This window comes from Gopherus flavomarginatus, chromosome 1 (genome assembly GCF_025201925.1).
Source record: "Gopherus flavomarginatus isolate rGopFla2 chromosome 1, rGopFla2.mat.asm, whole genome shotgun sequence".
In the NCBI taxonomy this organism is placed as follows: domain Eukaryota; kingdom Metazoa; phylum Chordata; order Testudines; family Testudinidae; genus Gopherus; species Gopherus flavomarginatus.
The window spans coordinates 323,658,108-323,674,336 of record NC_066617.1 but is presented as its reverse complement, the minus strand read 5'-3'; the positions used below and the strand labels follow the sequence as shown (position 1 = coordinate 323,674,336).

At 41.7% G+C, this 16,229-nt stretch overlaps 2 protein-coding genes across 4 annotated transcripts in view; one reads left to right on the top strand and one right to left on the bottom strand.

The window, feature by feature from the left end:
* The window catches only part of N4BP2L2 (NEDD4 binding protein 2 like 2), a 479,674-nt gene that overhangs the window by 260,194 nt on the left and 203,251 nt on the right, over nt 1–16,229 (bottom strand). The gene's annotated exons all lie outside the window — the stretch shown is intronic.
* PDS5B (PDS5 cohesin associated factor B) overlaps nt 1–16,229 on the top strand; it is a 265,724-nt gene that overhangs the window by 124,242 nt on the left and 125,253 nt on the right. For all 3 annotated transcript variants that reach the window (XM_050937113.1, XM_050937114.1, XM_050937115.1), the window contains one exon: nt 13,822–13,937. In XM_050937113.1, the coding sequence (XP_050793070.1) occupies nt 13,822–13,937 (116 nt within the window). The remainder of the gene's footprint in view (nt 1–13,821; nt 13,938–16,229) is intronic.

The window sequence follows — 16,229 nt, the reverse complement described above, 5'->3', positions numbered from 1 at the left end:
ATGTAAAAGGTATTAATTAAATTATTCGGCGATTGCCCTTTCACCTTACCATATGAATTTGCTTTTTATCTACCTGTAAGAAAAATTAAGGAGTTTTTTACAAAATAAATATCATAAACAGTTTTCATCTTATTTATTTAAAAAAAGTAAAACATTGTTGAACTGCTGGTCCAAATATAGTTATTATTCTTACTTTAACATCGACAGCCAGTTATGGTTAATTAAAAATATGCTTTGTATAGTTAGTTGTATCTGGATTTCAATAAACAAACAAATATGAAAGAAAGTTAAACAAGTTAATCATATGCTCTCATCAGCACTTAATGGAAAATAGGTATAATTAATTCACGTGGCTTTTCTGATAAACTCAGTATGATTTTTGGCACTGCACTTCTTCAGCCAGTTTTTCGTAGTTGGGAGAATAGGATGATATTCCCATTCGTAAGCAATTGTTAAGATGAGCATCTGTAAGCTGAGATCTGTATTTTGATTTTATGATGCTCATTGTTGAAAACAGAACTTTGCATAGATAAGTGGAACTGAAATAAGATTTTATTTTGTATGCTACATTTTTTAAGGCAGGAAGCTTTTCGGTCAACCACATTCCAAAAATGTTCATCTGTTGCGCAGGATTTTAGAACAGTATCATTTTGAAGGTCCAAAGTCTCCAGTTCCATGTCTTTTTTGTTTTTACTTGAATGAGACTTGCAATTGATGTAGCCATTTCTGTTACCTCTATTTGGCAAGTAAGAGGATTCACAGGAAGGGCAACTAGAGGCTCGATGATAAACTGCTGAAATCTCTTTTCAGATTGTTCCAGAATTGTTCTAATGTGGATAACAGATGGTGATGGGTTAAAATCACTTTCACATACCATTTTCTTCATACTTGCGAAATGTACGAGAGTCTTTGTCTTCATATGTGACATCCACAATCAGTTTTGCTTTGAATGATTTTACAGAACCTATCATTTGAGCCACATGTTTCTTTTCCCTGGAACTCAAGATTTAAAATGTTCAATTTGTCAGTGATGTCAGCAAGAAAAGCCAAGTCCATTAACTAGCTGGAGTCTTCTAGTTTCTCGAAGTTCTGATTTGTGGACTTACAGAAATTCTTTGATCTCTTCAGTTAGGCTTAAAAAACATGCAAGAACTTTACCTTTGCTCAGCCATCGTACTTCTGTGTGCAAGATAAGATCAGATTGTTTATCATCAACATCTTCCAACAGGGCCTTCAAAAGTCTGTGGTGCAAAGGTTTTGCTCGAATAGTTAATTATTTTAATAATGACATTCATAATGTGTTGAAAAGAAAGAACAAAGCTTCTTGGTGGATAATGCAATGATAAAACAAAGTTTTTGGAAAGGATTCATTCTTCTTGCAGAGTGCAATGAATCCATTGGTGCTGCCCATCATTGCTGGTGCCCCACCAGTGATCGCAAACAGTTTGTCTAGTGGCATACTAATTGGTGTTGCATATGATTTCAATAAATTATAGTGCTTGCATGAGATTTGATCTTGGATGAAGAACTGGCTGAAGCAGAACCCAAGCAGGACGGAGGTGATGTTGGTGGATAAGAGGGGAAGGTACTTTGAAGAACTTGCAGCGATGGTGCAGTCTTCACTGGTTGAAGATTCACACCCATAATCTAAGAGTACTCTTGTATTCTCTGCTTATAGTGGACCCCCCCACACACACACATGTAACAGTTTCTACCATCCTTGCTTGGTAGGGATCTCCATCCCATTCTGGTGCATGAGGATCTGGTCTCTGTTATTTATGCCTTTGTCACCTCTTGCCTGGATTATAGTATACCTAGGCATGAAGCCTTCAGCACTTAAGAAAAACTAACTTGTTCAAAACGGTGCAGAAACACAGTCTACTACAAACACATCAGAATTGTCATCTGCTCTCTACTCTGGCTTCCTATAGGATTTCAAGGTCTCAGTCCTTATTTTTGAATTACTCTGAATATCTAAAAGATCATTTAAAACTCTGGGACTAAGAAAGTGGTTATTAACTATGCTCCTCTGATAGAATGGAATGTTCAACAATAAGAGCATAGCTTGTATGTGTGTGAGACAGAGACTGCCCTCAGGGAAAGTTGAGACTGGGAATGATCTTTCTCAGGAACTAAGAACCATTACAAACCTCACCACTATCCTATTGCTGACCATGCTGTTGATAGTCAGGCCTAATAGGGAAAGTGAGAATTTGGCCTGTCAGTTAGAGTTGGGGCCACAATGTGTAGAGTCCAGAAAATGAGCTGAGGGTCAGTACTGGACATACAGAAGCTGAATGCCAGAACCTAGAGGGTCAACCGGAGTCATAAACCAGAGGTCAAGGGGAGAGGATGAGAGAACAAACAATATGTGACAGATGTGAAGTCACATTGCTTAATGTAGTACTGGAAGGTGCTGATGCTACGGTGATGAGTACAGTATAAACTTCTATATAGAATTGATACAGCAGAGTCAAAGTCTCCAGGATTTAAATCCTGTCCAACCTACAAGACAACTGTCCCCATTAACTATGGACACTAAGTGCCCCTTCTGCCTTTTGAGCACTTGTCCAGCATATTTGCTTCACAATATGCCACTTGTTTCAAAAGAGGACACAAAGCAAGGGAATCAGCCCTTAAATTCTTCCTTGTGGAAAGATCGATGAGAGCCTCTCCTGAGCTCTAGGGGAAGGAGACTGGACCAGATAATGGTGGTGGTGGTAAGCCATAGGTCCACCCTAAGCTCCACAGCCAATGATTGGTGAAAAAGTCTTACTACTCAATTGTGGAGTCAGCAAGAGCCTCCAAATTCTCCTTAGCTCAGTCGTCAGGCGAAAGGGGGAGAAGGAGCGTTCTTCCCAGAGTGATTGGAAGATGTAGATCTCCCTCACTGACACGGAGTAGGTCCAAGCCAGGAGGCAGTTCAAGGGCCGGTTTGGTGCCAATTGATATTTGAACAGTCTCAGCGCCATTTACATAAGCAGCTCTTCTCCCATCAGCATTGAAGTATCCACCAACAAAGCACCTAATGCCAACATCTGTGCCTTTTGTTCATCTTCAGAAACGCTTGGCACTGAAAGACTCAGAGGTGATAACAAGGTCCCTTATACTGATTATGAAGCACTCCATCCAGTCACTTATAGCACTAACTACACTCCTCACTAATGTGGAGGAATTGCTCCCAATGAGATTTCATAATTTGCTAGCGTTAAGGACAGAGTGGTTTTCTGAGGACTGGTGAGCTATTGCTTTTTTTCAATGACTTTGACAGGCATGTTTCTCTGAAGGAAGCATTAACAATTTCATTAGGAGTGGGGATAGTTGTTAATCAGTAGTTTTTTTTCCAGTTTGGGGTCTGTTTCACAGGTTGTTCTCTGATAATTTTAGGAATCCTTGTGCTTCAGGAAGTGTGATGGGCCACACTCAGTTAGCATCATAGAATCATAGCACTGGAAGTGACCTTGAGAGGTCATCTAGTCCAGTCCCCTGCACTCAAGGCAGGACTAAGTATTCTCTACACCATCCCCAACAGGTGTTTGTCTAACCTGTTCATAAAAATCTCCAATGATGGGGATTCCACAGCCTCCCTAGGCAATTTATTCTAGTGCTTAACCACCCTGACAGTTAAGTTTTTCCTAATGTCCAACCTAAATGTCCCTTGCTGCAATTTAAGCCCATTGCTTCTTGTCCTATCCTAAGAGGTTAAGAACAACAATTCTTTTTCCTACTCCTTGTAACAACCTTTTATGTACTTGAAAACTGTTATCATGTCTCCTCAGTCTTCTCTTTCCCAGACTAAACAAACCCAGTTTTTTCAATCTTCCCTCATAGGTCATGTTTTCTAGACCTTTTAATGTTGCTCTTCCTGTAATTTGTCCACATCTTTCCTTAAATGTGGCACCCAGAACTCGACACAATACTCCAGTTGAGGCCTAGTCAGAGCGGAGTAGAGCAGAAGTAGTACTTTTCATGACTTGCTTGCAACATTTCTGCTAATGCATCTCAGAATAATAATCATTTTTTTGCAACAGTGCTACACTATTGACTCATATTTAGTTTGTGGTCCACTATGACCCCAGATCCCTTTCCACAGTACCCTTTCTGAGGCAGTCATTTCCGATTTTGTATGTGTGCAACTGATTGCTCCTTCCTAAGTGGAGTGTTTTGCATTTGTTCTTATTGAATTTCATGCTGTTTTCTTCAGACTATTTCTCCAGTTTGTCCAGGTCGTTTTGAATTTTAATCTTATTCTCCAAAGCACTTGCAACTCCTCTCAGCTTGATATTTTCCATGAACTTTAAGTGTACTCTCTATGCCATTATCTAAATCATTGATGAAGATATTGAGCAGAACCAGACCCAGAACTGATCCCTGTAGGACCCCTCGTTATGCCTTTCCAGCATGACTGTGAACCACTGATAACTAGTCTCTGGGAATGATTTTCCAACCAGTTTTGCACCCATCTTATAGTAGCTCCATCTAGGTTGCATTTCCCTAGTTTGTTTGAGGTGGTCATGCGAGACAGTATCAAAAGCTTTACTAAAATCAAGCTATACCATGTGTACTGCTTCCTCCCCCCATCCACAAGGCTTGTTACCCTGTCAAACACAGCTATCAGGTTGGTTTGACATGATTTGTTCTTGACAAATCCATGTTGACTGTTACTTGTCACCTTATCTTCTGTGTATCTGCAAACTGATTGCTTAATTATTTGCTCTATTATCTTTCTGGGTACGGAAATTAAGCTGACTGGTCTGTAATTCTCCTGGTTGTCTTTATTTCCCTTTTCATTGATTGGCACTATATTTGCCCTTTTCCAGTCTTCTGGAATCTTACCCGTCTTCCATGACTTTTCAAAGATAATCGCTAATGGCTCAGATATCTCCTCAGTCAGCTTCTTATGTATTCTAGCATGCATTTCATCAGGCCCTGGTTACTTAAAGACATCTAATTTGTCCATGTCAAGAGATGCAGTGCTGCCTTAGTCCTTGTATTCAGAGTTGGAATTGGACTCGTACCACTCTATTGCAGGAGCAGAAGGTCATCCTTCAGGCACCATGGGAGGTGCTGACCGAGGCAATGGGTCCCTCAATGGCAGAACCCAGTTCAGTGACCCTTCTGGACTCCATGGGCTTTCTACCATGCCCAGGGTTTGAGCCAACGCTCTCGCTCAGGTGCCACTTCAGTCATGTCTGCTACCTTTGTTCCTCCACGTCCAGCTGCTGAGCAGCTTCCTCCGGCATCGGTAGCAACGGCAGTGCCCTTGGCACCAAAGATGTCAGTGGCTCAAGTCATGGTGCCAGCGGTGCCCTTGGCACCAACTCCGGCTGCTGTGATGGCACCAGCAATGACCACGGCGCAGCACAGCACCTGAGAGCGCCTCCAGCACCAACGTGGGTTGCGATGTTGATGCCGGTGCTCTTCTCAGCACCAAGATCAGTGCTGCTCAGCCCATCACTGTCCCCACCGGCTGATGTGATCCCTCTGGCAGGGATGGAAGGGAACAACCACCTCCCTTAGTGGCTTCATTCTCATCTTCCCCGGATGAGGCGCTCACAGGCGCTACCATTGCCCCAGCCCTGGAAGACTCCAGGGTGTTGCGGCAGTTGCTGTGCCAGGTTGCACAGGGTCTGGGTATTAAGATGGAAGAAGTTATGGACAATGCAGACCCTATTCTGGCCCCTTACCGCTAATTAAAACTATCATGGACATGACCAAGATCCTGTGGCAGATTCTGGCCTCCCTATAATACTGCCAAGCCCAATGAGTGGCGGTACGTTTTGCCCCCCAAGAGTTATGAACACTTATACACCCAACCACAAACTGACTCTCTGGTGGATGCTCCAAACTGAAGAGAGAGAGGCAGGGTTTCCAAGGCCCTTCCCCCAAGAACAGGGATGCAAAAAAGCTTGAGCTATTCAGGCAGAGGATCAACTCCACGGGGGGACTACAACTCTGCATTTCCAACCAACAGGCCATCGTCAGCAGGTAGGCCTACAATATTTGTTCAGCAGTGGCTAAGTTTATGGAGTTGATCCCCTCGGACTCCTGGACCGAGTTCTCGGCTTTGATTGAGAAGGCGAGGTTGATCTCCAGGGTGTAGCATGAGAAGGGGCTCATGGCTCCAGGTATCGAGTGTCCCCTTTGAAGTCCAACAAACGATACAGGACATGCCTTTTGAGGGTGAGACTCTATTTTATGAGAAAACAGACAAAAGGCTAAATTGTCTGAAGGACTCCAGCGCCACTCTCAGGTCATGGGGAGGGTCTGTAACTCCAATCAGTGGAGACACTTCTTCTTGCAACCTACCCAGAGTTTTGGTCACAGAACAGCCAAGACGGCTTCAGAAGGCATGACAGAAGTGGCAGGAGAAGATCATGTCAACTTTCTGGCCAGAGATCGGGAAAACCGAGGCTGTTTTTGGCCCCGAAGCATGCCTTTCGAAGGCATGGTCAAAGACAGTGTGCCATACTTGGCAATGGATCCACCCTGCCTTACCTTCTCATCCTGACTATCCCCTTTCTACCATGCATAGTCTCATATAACCTCAGACTGATGGGTACTCCACATGGTAGAGAGGGGATACTCCATCCAATTCATAGACTCATAGACTCATAGACTCATAGGTCAGAAGGGACCAATCTGATCATCTAGTCTGACCTCCTGCACAAGGCAGGCCACAGAACCCCACCCATCCAATTTTATACAACCCCTATCCCAGGATTGAGTTTTTGAAATCCTCAAAAATGGTTTGAAGACCTCAAGCTGCAGAGACACCACCAGCAAGCGACCCGTGCCCCACGCTGCAGGGGAAGGCGAAAAACCTCCAGGGCACCTGCCAATCCGCCCTGGAGGAAAATTCCTTCCCGACCCCAAATATGGCGATCAGCTAAACCCTGAGCATGTGGGCAAGAGTCACCAGCCAGCACCCAAGAAGGAGTTCTCCGCAGCAACTCAGTACCCATCGCATGCAACATCTCCCCGCAGACCATTGAGCAGACCTGTCTGGTGGTAATTCAAGATCAATTGCCCAAATTAACGATCCTATCATAACATCCCCTCCATATATTTATCAAGCTTTGTCTTAAAGCCAGGAAAGTCTTTTGCCCCTACTACTTCCCTCGGAAGGCTATTCCAGAACTTCACTCCCCTAATGGTCAGAAACCTTCGTCTAATTTCAAGCCTAAACTTCCTAATATCCAGTTTATACCCATTCGTCCTCGTGGTTACATTAGTACTAAACTTAAATAATTCCTCTCCCTCCCTAACGTTAACCCCCTTGATATATTTATATAGGGCGATCATATCCCCCCTCAGCCTTCTTTTGGCCAGGCTAAACAAGCCAAGCTCTTTGAGTCTCCTTTCATAAGGCAGTTTTTCCATTCCTCGGATCATCCTCGTAGCCCGTCTCTGAACCTGTTCCAGTTTCAATTCATCCTTCTTGAACATGGGACACCAGAACTGCACACAGTATTCCAGATGGGGTCTCACCAACGCCGTATACAACGGTACTAACACCTCCTTATCCTTGCAGGAAATACCCCGCCTGATGCATCCCAAAATCGCATTTGCTTTTTTAACAGCCGTATCACATTGGCGACTCATAGTCATCCTGCTATCAACCAGTACCCCAAGGTCCTTCTCTTCTTCCGTCGCTTCCAACTGATGCGCCCCCAACGTATATCCAAAATTCTTATTATTAGTTCCTAAATGCATGACCTTGCACTTCTCACTATTGTATTTCATCCTATTTCTATTACTCCAGTTTACAAGGTGGTTCAGATCTTCTTGAATAGCATCCCTGTCCTTCTCCGTGTTAGCAATACCCCCCAGCTTCGTGTCATCCGCGAACTTTATTAGCACATTCCCGCTCTTTGTGCCAAGGTCAGTAATAAAAAGGTTAAATAAGATCGGTCCCAAAACCGATCCTTGAGGGACTCCACTGGTGACCTCCTTCCAGTCCGACAGTTCACCTTTCAATACGATCAATTCTGTGCTCTCCAGCCTTTCCACCCCCCCTTCCCCGTCCCTTTTCAGGTACCCTTCTCACAAGCAACTCCTTATTCAAGAGGTGCAGTTGCTCTTATCTTTAGGGACAGTGCAGGAGGTTCCTCAAGAGCACAGGGCCAAGGGCTTTTATTCCCGGTATTTCCTAATACCAAAAGCGAAAGGCGGCCTCAGGCCCATCCTGGACCTGCGGGAACTCAACAAGTTTATAAAGAAAATCAAGTTATGCATGGTCTCTCTGGCCTCCTTCATTTCCTCATTGGATCCAGCAGATTGGTATGCCGCCCTTGACTTGGAGGACGTGTACTTTCATATTGTGATTTCTCAGCCCCACAGGAAATAACTCAGGTTCGTGGTGAACAACACCTACTACCAATTCACAGTCCTTCTGTTAGGCCTGTCAGCAGCACCTTGAGTTTTCACAAGTGCATAGCAGTTGTTGTCATGTTTCTGCACAGGCACCATGTTCATGTGTTTCCTTACCTCGACAACTGGCTTCGCTCAGAGACCCAAGTGGAGGCTTAGGTCAAGTTTATCAGAGCCACCTTCTTCAACTTGGGCCTCCATTTAAATGAAGCAAAGTGCACTCTGTACCCCATCCAGAGGATAGGGTTTATAGGGGCAATATTGGACTTGACCCAGGCCAGGGCATGCCTGCCACAAGGGAGATTTCAGGCCTTCACTGATAACATTTGAGGCCTCAGACAATTTCCCACCACAACAGCAAGCAACTGCCTGAAGCTTCTGGGACACATGGGGGCTTGTACCTGTGTGGTGCATGCTGGGCTCAAACTACAACCTCTTCAGTCCTGGCTAATGTCAGTATATGGCCCAGCCAGAGACAGCCTAGACAGGATAGTGACCCTACTTCGCCCGATCCTCGACTTCCTCCTGCGGTGGCTCAATCCTCAGGAGTTATGCTCAGGGGTCCTCTTTGCCAGTCCGCAGCCAGACCTGGCTCTCTACATGGTCAGAGAGCTGAGAGTGGTGCACCTGGTGTGCCAGGCCTTCTGGGCATACTTAGTGGGACAGTATGTATTAGTCATGACAGACAACACCACTGATATGTTCTACATCAACAAATGGAGACGCACACTTCTCTCCACTGTGCGAGGAAGGCCTCATGCTGTGGGACTTCTGTGTAGAACATTCAGTACACCTGCAAGTGTATCGCTCCTCCTCGGGGTACAGAACGAGCTGGTGTGTTACCTCAGCAGGTCATTTCACGGCTACGAGTGGTCCATTCGTCCAGATGTTGCGAATTCAATCTTCCACAGGTGGCGCTTTCCCCATATAGACCTATTCGTCATGCGACACAGCAGGAAGTGCCAACAGTTCTGCTCCCTCCAGAACCACAGCCCGGGCTCCAGAGCAGACGCGTTCCTCCTCCACCGGGGAGATTGTCTCCTGTATGTCTTTCCGCCCATGTCACTTGTTCACAAGATGCTCCTTAAGTTCTGGAGGGAACAACAAGCTCAAGTTATATTGATAGCTCCAGCATGGCCCTAGCCTCACTATTATGCATCTCTCCTAGACATGTCCGTGGAAGCCTCAGTCATCCTGCCACTCTTCCTGGACCTTCTGATGCAAGATCATGGTCATCTTTAACATCTGAACCTCGATTTGCTTCACCTCATGGTGTGGAAGCTCCATGGGTGAACCTGATGGAGCTGTCCTGTTCAGAACAGGTTAGACAAGTCCTTCTTGGCAGTCCTCTTCCACAAGATCCACCTATATTGCCAAGTGGAAGACGTTTTCAATCTGGTCAGTGCAGCACCATTCGTCCCCGATGCTGGCTCTGGTGCCACTTATTTTGGATTACCTTCTCCGTCTGAAGCAGCAGGGACTTTTATTGTCATAAATAAGGGTGCATTTAGCCACCATCTAGGCCTTTCACCTGGCTGAGGAGGTCTACTCAGTGTTTGCTAACCCTATGGTCAGCCAGTTTTTAGAAGGGCTCGACAGGCTATATCCTCACGTCCAACAACTTGCCCCAGCCTGGGACCTCAACCTGGTCCTTTCTAGACTAATGGGACCACTTTTTGACTCCTGGGCAACGTGCTCCCTCTTCTCTCTCTCTCTCTCTCTCTCTCTCTCTCAGAAGGTGGCATTCCTGCCGGTGATAACCTTGGCCAGGAGAGTGTCTGAATTCAGGGCCCTAACTTCAGATTCACCTTATACTGTGTTCTATAAGAATGAGGTGCAGCTTAGACCTCATTCTGCTTTCCTTCGAAAGGTGGTGTCGCAGTTTCACATCAAACAGGACGTCCTTCTCCCAGTATTCTACCTAAGCTGCATTCCAGCGGGAGAAGACACTCCACTCTGGATGTCCACAGGGCGCTAGTCTTTTATATTGAGAGAACGAAGCCGTCAGAAAATCAGCCCAGTTATTCATAGCAATTGCAGACAGAGTGAAAGGTCTGCCTGTGTCGTCACAATGCATTTTGTCATGGATCACATCCTGCATCTGGGAATGCTACAACTTGGAGGGGGTTCCCGCACTCCCGATCGCTGCGCAGTCCACCAGAGCGCAGGCTTTTTCAACATTATTCCCGGCACAGGTTCAGGAAATCTGCAGAGCAGTGACGTGGTCCTCTATCCACACTTTCACCATGCACTATGCGATTACTCAGCAGGCCAGAGATGATGCGGCCTTTGAATGAGCAGTGCTCCAGTCAGTGGACGACTCTGACCCCGCCTCTTGAATTTGGGCTTGTGGATCACCTGATTGGAATCCACATGAACAAGCACTCGAAGAGAGAACGGTTACTCACCTTCTTGTAACTGTTCTTTGAGATGTGGTGTTCATGTCCATTCCAATACCCACCCTCTTACCCCTCTGTCAGAGTAGCTGGCAAGAAGGATCTGATGGGGTGGCTCTATTTGAGCACTATGAAGGTGCGACTCCAGGGGGTGCCCAGGCCTATTGCTGTGCATGTGCACGCATGCTCATCTGATTGGAATGGACATGAACGACACATTTTGAAGAACAGTTACGAGAAGGTGAGTAACCGTTCTTTACGCTGACAAAAGTGATAGTGTAGACATAGCCTTAGAGCAGCTACACTAGAGACCTTACAGTGGCATAGCTGTATTGGTTACAGCTGTGCCACTGTAAGTTCTCGACTGTAACCATAGCCTTTGTTATATTTCCTTCACTCAGCTTCCAAGCCCACAGGAGTTGCTTCCTTGCATGTAGCATTTCCAAGGTGCAATAGGGCCATTAATCAATCCTTTATATTACGATGTTCCTTGATGACCCATTTGATTTTGATAGCCCTTCTGGATTGCGGGCGGGGGAAGAGAGATGATTCCTGTACCTGTGTTTACAAGTTAATAGCAAACATTTTCAGAGTTATAAAGCAAAACTTACATATTTTCTTATAGCATAGAATACTGACATTAAACGTGGGACTGAAGCATGTAGCAATTGATAGGCGTTTCATATAGTCTAAACACTAAATACATTCTTATAAAACTGATGCCTGTTTTAAGTAAAACTAATGTACAGCTGAACTGGTCTGGTCTCCAGATATGAATTTGTTCTTCGCTAATACTTCCAGTCTTGATATGAGCTGGCATCTGGCTTGCTAGTGCCAGTCAGATTCTGAAATTTATATGACATAATTAGGAGTGATGCTTCCGTGTATGGTGGTATGCATGACTTTTCTCCCTGTAAGGAAAGTAGATATACACATAAGAATAGATAGATTGTAAGTATCACATAGTGCTAGTCTGTGCAGACCTTTGGATTTTTGTTTTTTGTCCAGGTGGTTAGGCAGGAAATCGCACAAGTAGACAAATTCTTGCCATGAGTTTGGAAAAGATGCTGTAGTCCTGGAACTTACTGAAGCCCATGACAGACAAATAATCCTGTAAACTGATTAAAAGAGCAGAAGCTGAAAAATAGTTTTCTTGATAATATTGCCACCACCTCCCTTATTACCACGTAATAGAACGGCAGATTTGGAACTGGAACACTCATCTGAAAAAATGGACAGATAAATATGCAGTTGTAACAGAATAAAATCATACTGTTGTTGCCAGTTCCTGCTAATACTAAAGCGGAGTCATAACCAGGGAATTAATTTGTTCATTTTAGAAGTAAAATATATTTAATTATTCTGTTACCAAATAAATATGGTATTCAAGCCTAAGCGTTGTCTCCATTCTTATGTGAAATGCCCAGTATTTATATAAGCAACATATTTTGGATATGGCTATTTTTTAGAACTACAGATACATTGCAGAGCTGAGCATGTTCACTGTAAATATATGAAATATTTTCTGATTTTGGAAATTCTGTGAAAATGCACAGCAAACATTTTCAGCCTGTTCCTGAGTAGCTGGGGGTGATATTAGTGGCCACTGCTGTAGAGTGTAGTGGTGCCTACCTACCGATTGGGACATTTGGTAGTGGCCAGAACTCCTTTAAAATGGTATTGGTGGAAGTAGGAGACACCATCCAAGTTGGCGCAAGCCTAACTTTCTGTGCTTTCCCCGCACAGTAACCTTTGGTATGTAGAATATATCAAACCAGCCACAGCAGGGCACCAAGTCATATTAGGCAATGCTAACGAAGACCACCTTTCCTTCATTTCTTGATGATAAAGCTAACTCCAAAGGAGGCAAACAGTTGGACCGATATGGTAAGGATGTCCATGATAGTAGAACAGTACCTTCCTGCCTCAACACTCCCCTTGTATTATACCAGCAGGAAGGAGTTTGGAGAGTGGGAAGAGCCAGGGGTGCCCAGCTAATGACTGTGGAGGGGCAAAGAAGCAGCATTAAACTGCAAGTGTAGCCATGGGATAACTTTCATGTTTTCTTAGTTTATGCAAAAATAAATGCATGTCGTGTGGTGAATTGTAAATGTATGGAAAGCTAACAAATGTGACAACATCTCTACATTATATTTTAAACTGAAAGGATATGTTCTGTTCTTCAAGCAGGTGGAAATGAAAATTAGTAATAGAATATTTAGCTAGAATATCATTTTGAACTGTGTAGGAGCACATTTAATTTCCAATTCAAAGCATATTTTTAGGAAGTGTTGTAGTTTTGGGAAGTGTTGAATTATGAAAACCTAAATTTTCAAAAGTAACCAGTGTGTTTGGGTGCCTCAATTTAGGGGACCTAAGTTTTGAGATTATTTTAAAGCGGCCTGATTTTTTTTTTTTTAAGTTTGTTGCTCATCATTTTCTGAACATGAGGCCTCAAGATGTCCCAAGTTGGGCACCCAGAAATTTGAGGCATATCACTAGTTTCTTTTGAAAATTTATGCTGAAGAGCTTTCAGTAACAACTCCATAAAATCATAGGGGTAGTGAACCTTACTCTTGCTGGGGTTCTCATATCAACGGTAGGAGATATGCAAAGCATTTTTATAGTATACTTGTAGATAGTATTCTAAATTGTGTTTTAATGTTGCATTTTATCTCATTTGTTATCTGTCTAAGTTTGGTTGTATAAATATGCCTAAATCTTTTACTGTTTTTAACAAATACAGATACAAAATATTAGCAAACTGTTAATGAGGGTTGAAATAATGTACAAAGCCTGGTATTCTTTCCCCGGATTTGTATTATTGGGGCACTCTACATTGCATCTTTATTTGAACTTCCTTAATTTCCATACTAATTTCTTCATCTCCATGATTAATAGTATTTTATCTCTCTGAAACACAGATTGCTGTATACCAGAACTGTATATTTTAATCTGCATTTTGTCTGAAGATAAATGTATGTAATGTAAGATAAATATGTAAAAGTCATTTATACAGTTTTTATTTTTGAAAAATGTGTTCATTTTCCAGAGCAATGACAATGAAGAACGCCTGCAGGTTGTAAAACTACTAGCAAAAATGTTTGGGGCAAAGGATTCAGAGTTGGCATCTCAAAACAAACCACTTTGGCAGTGCTACTTGGGGAGGTATACCCTGTTTTAGTTCCCTTCCCACAGGGATAAACAATGAAGTATAATTCAACCTTTTACAAATTTCCTTTATTTAAAATAAATATAATCTATGGATAAGTAAGAATTTTATTCTGCTGCTTGCTCTGAAATATGACGCAGATAATATTAAAGATATTACATCTGTGATTCTATAGAGCTAATTATAAACCAGCCTGTTCCTTTACTTATATTTACAATATTAAAATTGTATATAATTACACTTGTATAATTTTAATATTGTCAATATTATATTATATATTCTATATAAAACTATGAAATGAGTTTATAACTTCCAAAATAACATCAGATGGCATTGGTAGTATCTGAGAGATTTAAGATATCCTGGGACTTTATATACTGTATGCTTAAAATAAAATGTATCTTACTGAATAATAATTGCTGTGTTTAAAAATATTGGTATAAAGACTGTAGTGAAAGCGTACCTGATGTTGGGTCAGTGCTAATCCCTGTAGATTAATGCAAGTGGGCTATAGTTTATACTGCAAATAATATTATATCATATTAAAATGATAAAATACCAGTATTAAGGGAAATTTTCTACAGATAAAAATTTTAGAAAATTTTAAATGTAGAAGTGTTGTTTTGCCTGAAATTCTCTTTGAAGACACTATCAAACATATTTTCATACTATATTTTAAAAAATACTAGATGCTAATTGGGCCTAGCAAAAAATACTTCATTGTAAAATAAATAGTAATGAAGATGTGTTATTTCTCTGTCATCAACTAATCACAGTGGCTGTTTTAAGAAGGTTACAAATTTGAAGACTCCAATATTCATTTTATAGCATCTTTTAAACGTTGAAAAAATAAGTAACCAGTAAAGTCACATTTTGTAATAAATCCATTAAAATATAGTGTAATTCTATATTTCTATTTTCTAAATTATATGCTAAATCTTTTTATTGTATAGCTTTATTTCATTCAAATGTCATCTTTATTGTAGCAAAAGTTTTTCATATATGCTGTTAAATGACATTAGAGCTATGTTGTCACAATCTTGAATTTATATTTTTAAAGATTTGGACATTTAAATTTATTTAATTTAGATAATTTTAGTTTAGAGATTTTGAAAATTTAGAGATTTAATTTTTTTCCAAAGAATTCCCTTTTTAAAAGGCATTTGATATTTTTCAAAAGATTTCCTTTTGTATAGTATCTTATATTAAATTTGTATTTGATTACATTTCAAAATAATTTAAAGTTGGATAGTTCTATAGGACAGTTCCAATCAAAATCAAACATGAGACTAGATTTTGTATTTTCAGATGTTCATACACTTCTGTTGAGACTGTTTGTTTTTGGTTTTTTTGAAAGTTTTAACTGCAGACGCTACCCGACTTACACAGGCGTTCTGTTCTGGAACGCCTTGCATAACTCGAATTTTGCATAAGTCAGAAACATATCTCCGACCATTACACCAAAAGAAAAACCAAAAAACCCCCTCCTATTTCTACCTTACGGAACTTTTCCCGTAAGCTCGGATTTGGTTATGTCGGGTTTGCGTAACTCGGGTAGCATCTGTACTTTTAAAGTGGTCCATCTTTAAACAGATTCCTTTTAGGTTACATTTGATGCATGTAGAAGCCTAATAATGTTGCCTTACATTATTCAGTTCAAAGAAGAATAGTTTGTTTGGGATTGACAATTTAGGAAACTAATTTTTTTAGTGAAACCCATGTGAGTCTTCATATTACTATTTAAATATTTGATGTTTATGGAAATGGTGGACAGTGGACCATCTATATATTTTTTTAAACCAATGTCTGCTACCCATAAGTAAATGTCATTTATGTCTGTGGGAGTTTTCAGTGTTCGTTGGGCAAGATATTTCCATTAGTAAAGGGCAAATAAATGAACTTTAGATATAGGAAATATTTCCAAGTTTGCTTTTTAAATAAGACTTTGCAAGACCAATCAAATTATCGGTGTAAAATTAAGGACATCTATTTTATTCATGCATCCATATATGAGAAGCATAGACATAGTTGGAAAAGAAAAAAGGGCTAGAAAACAGCTACATCTATTTTGAGTTCACTTAAGTTAGGTTGCTTCATGCTGCCTAAGCTAAATGTAAAAGCAGATAGTGGTTCCTGGAGCACTTTGCCCTATGTCCCAAAACCTTCTAGTCTAATCCTAGTTATCAGTTCATCAACTGAATCTGCAGCCCTTAGAAATCGAATCAAAGACGTAGAACTTAATTGTATGTATACAAGGTTGCATGGTACAAAAGGACAGGAAATGGGAA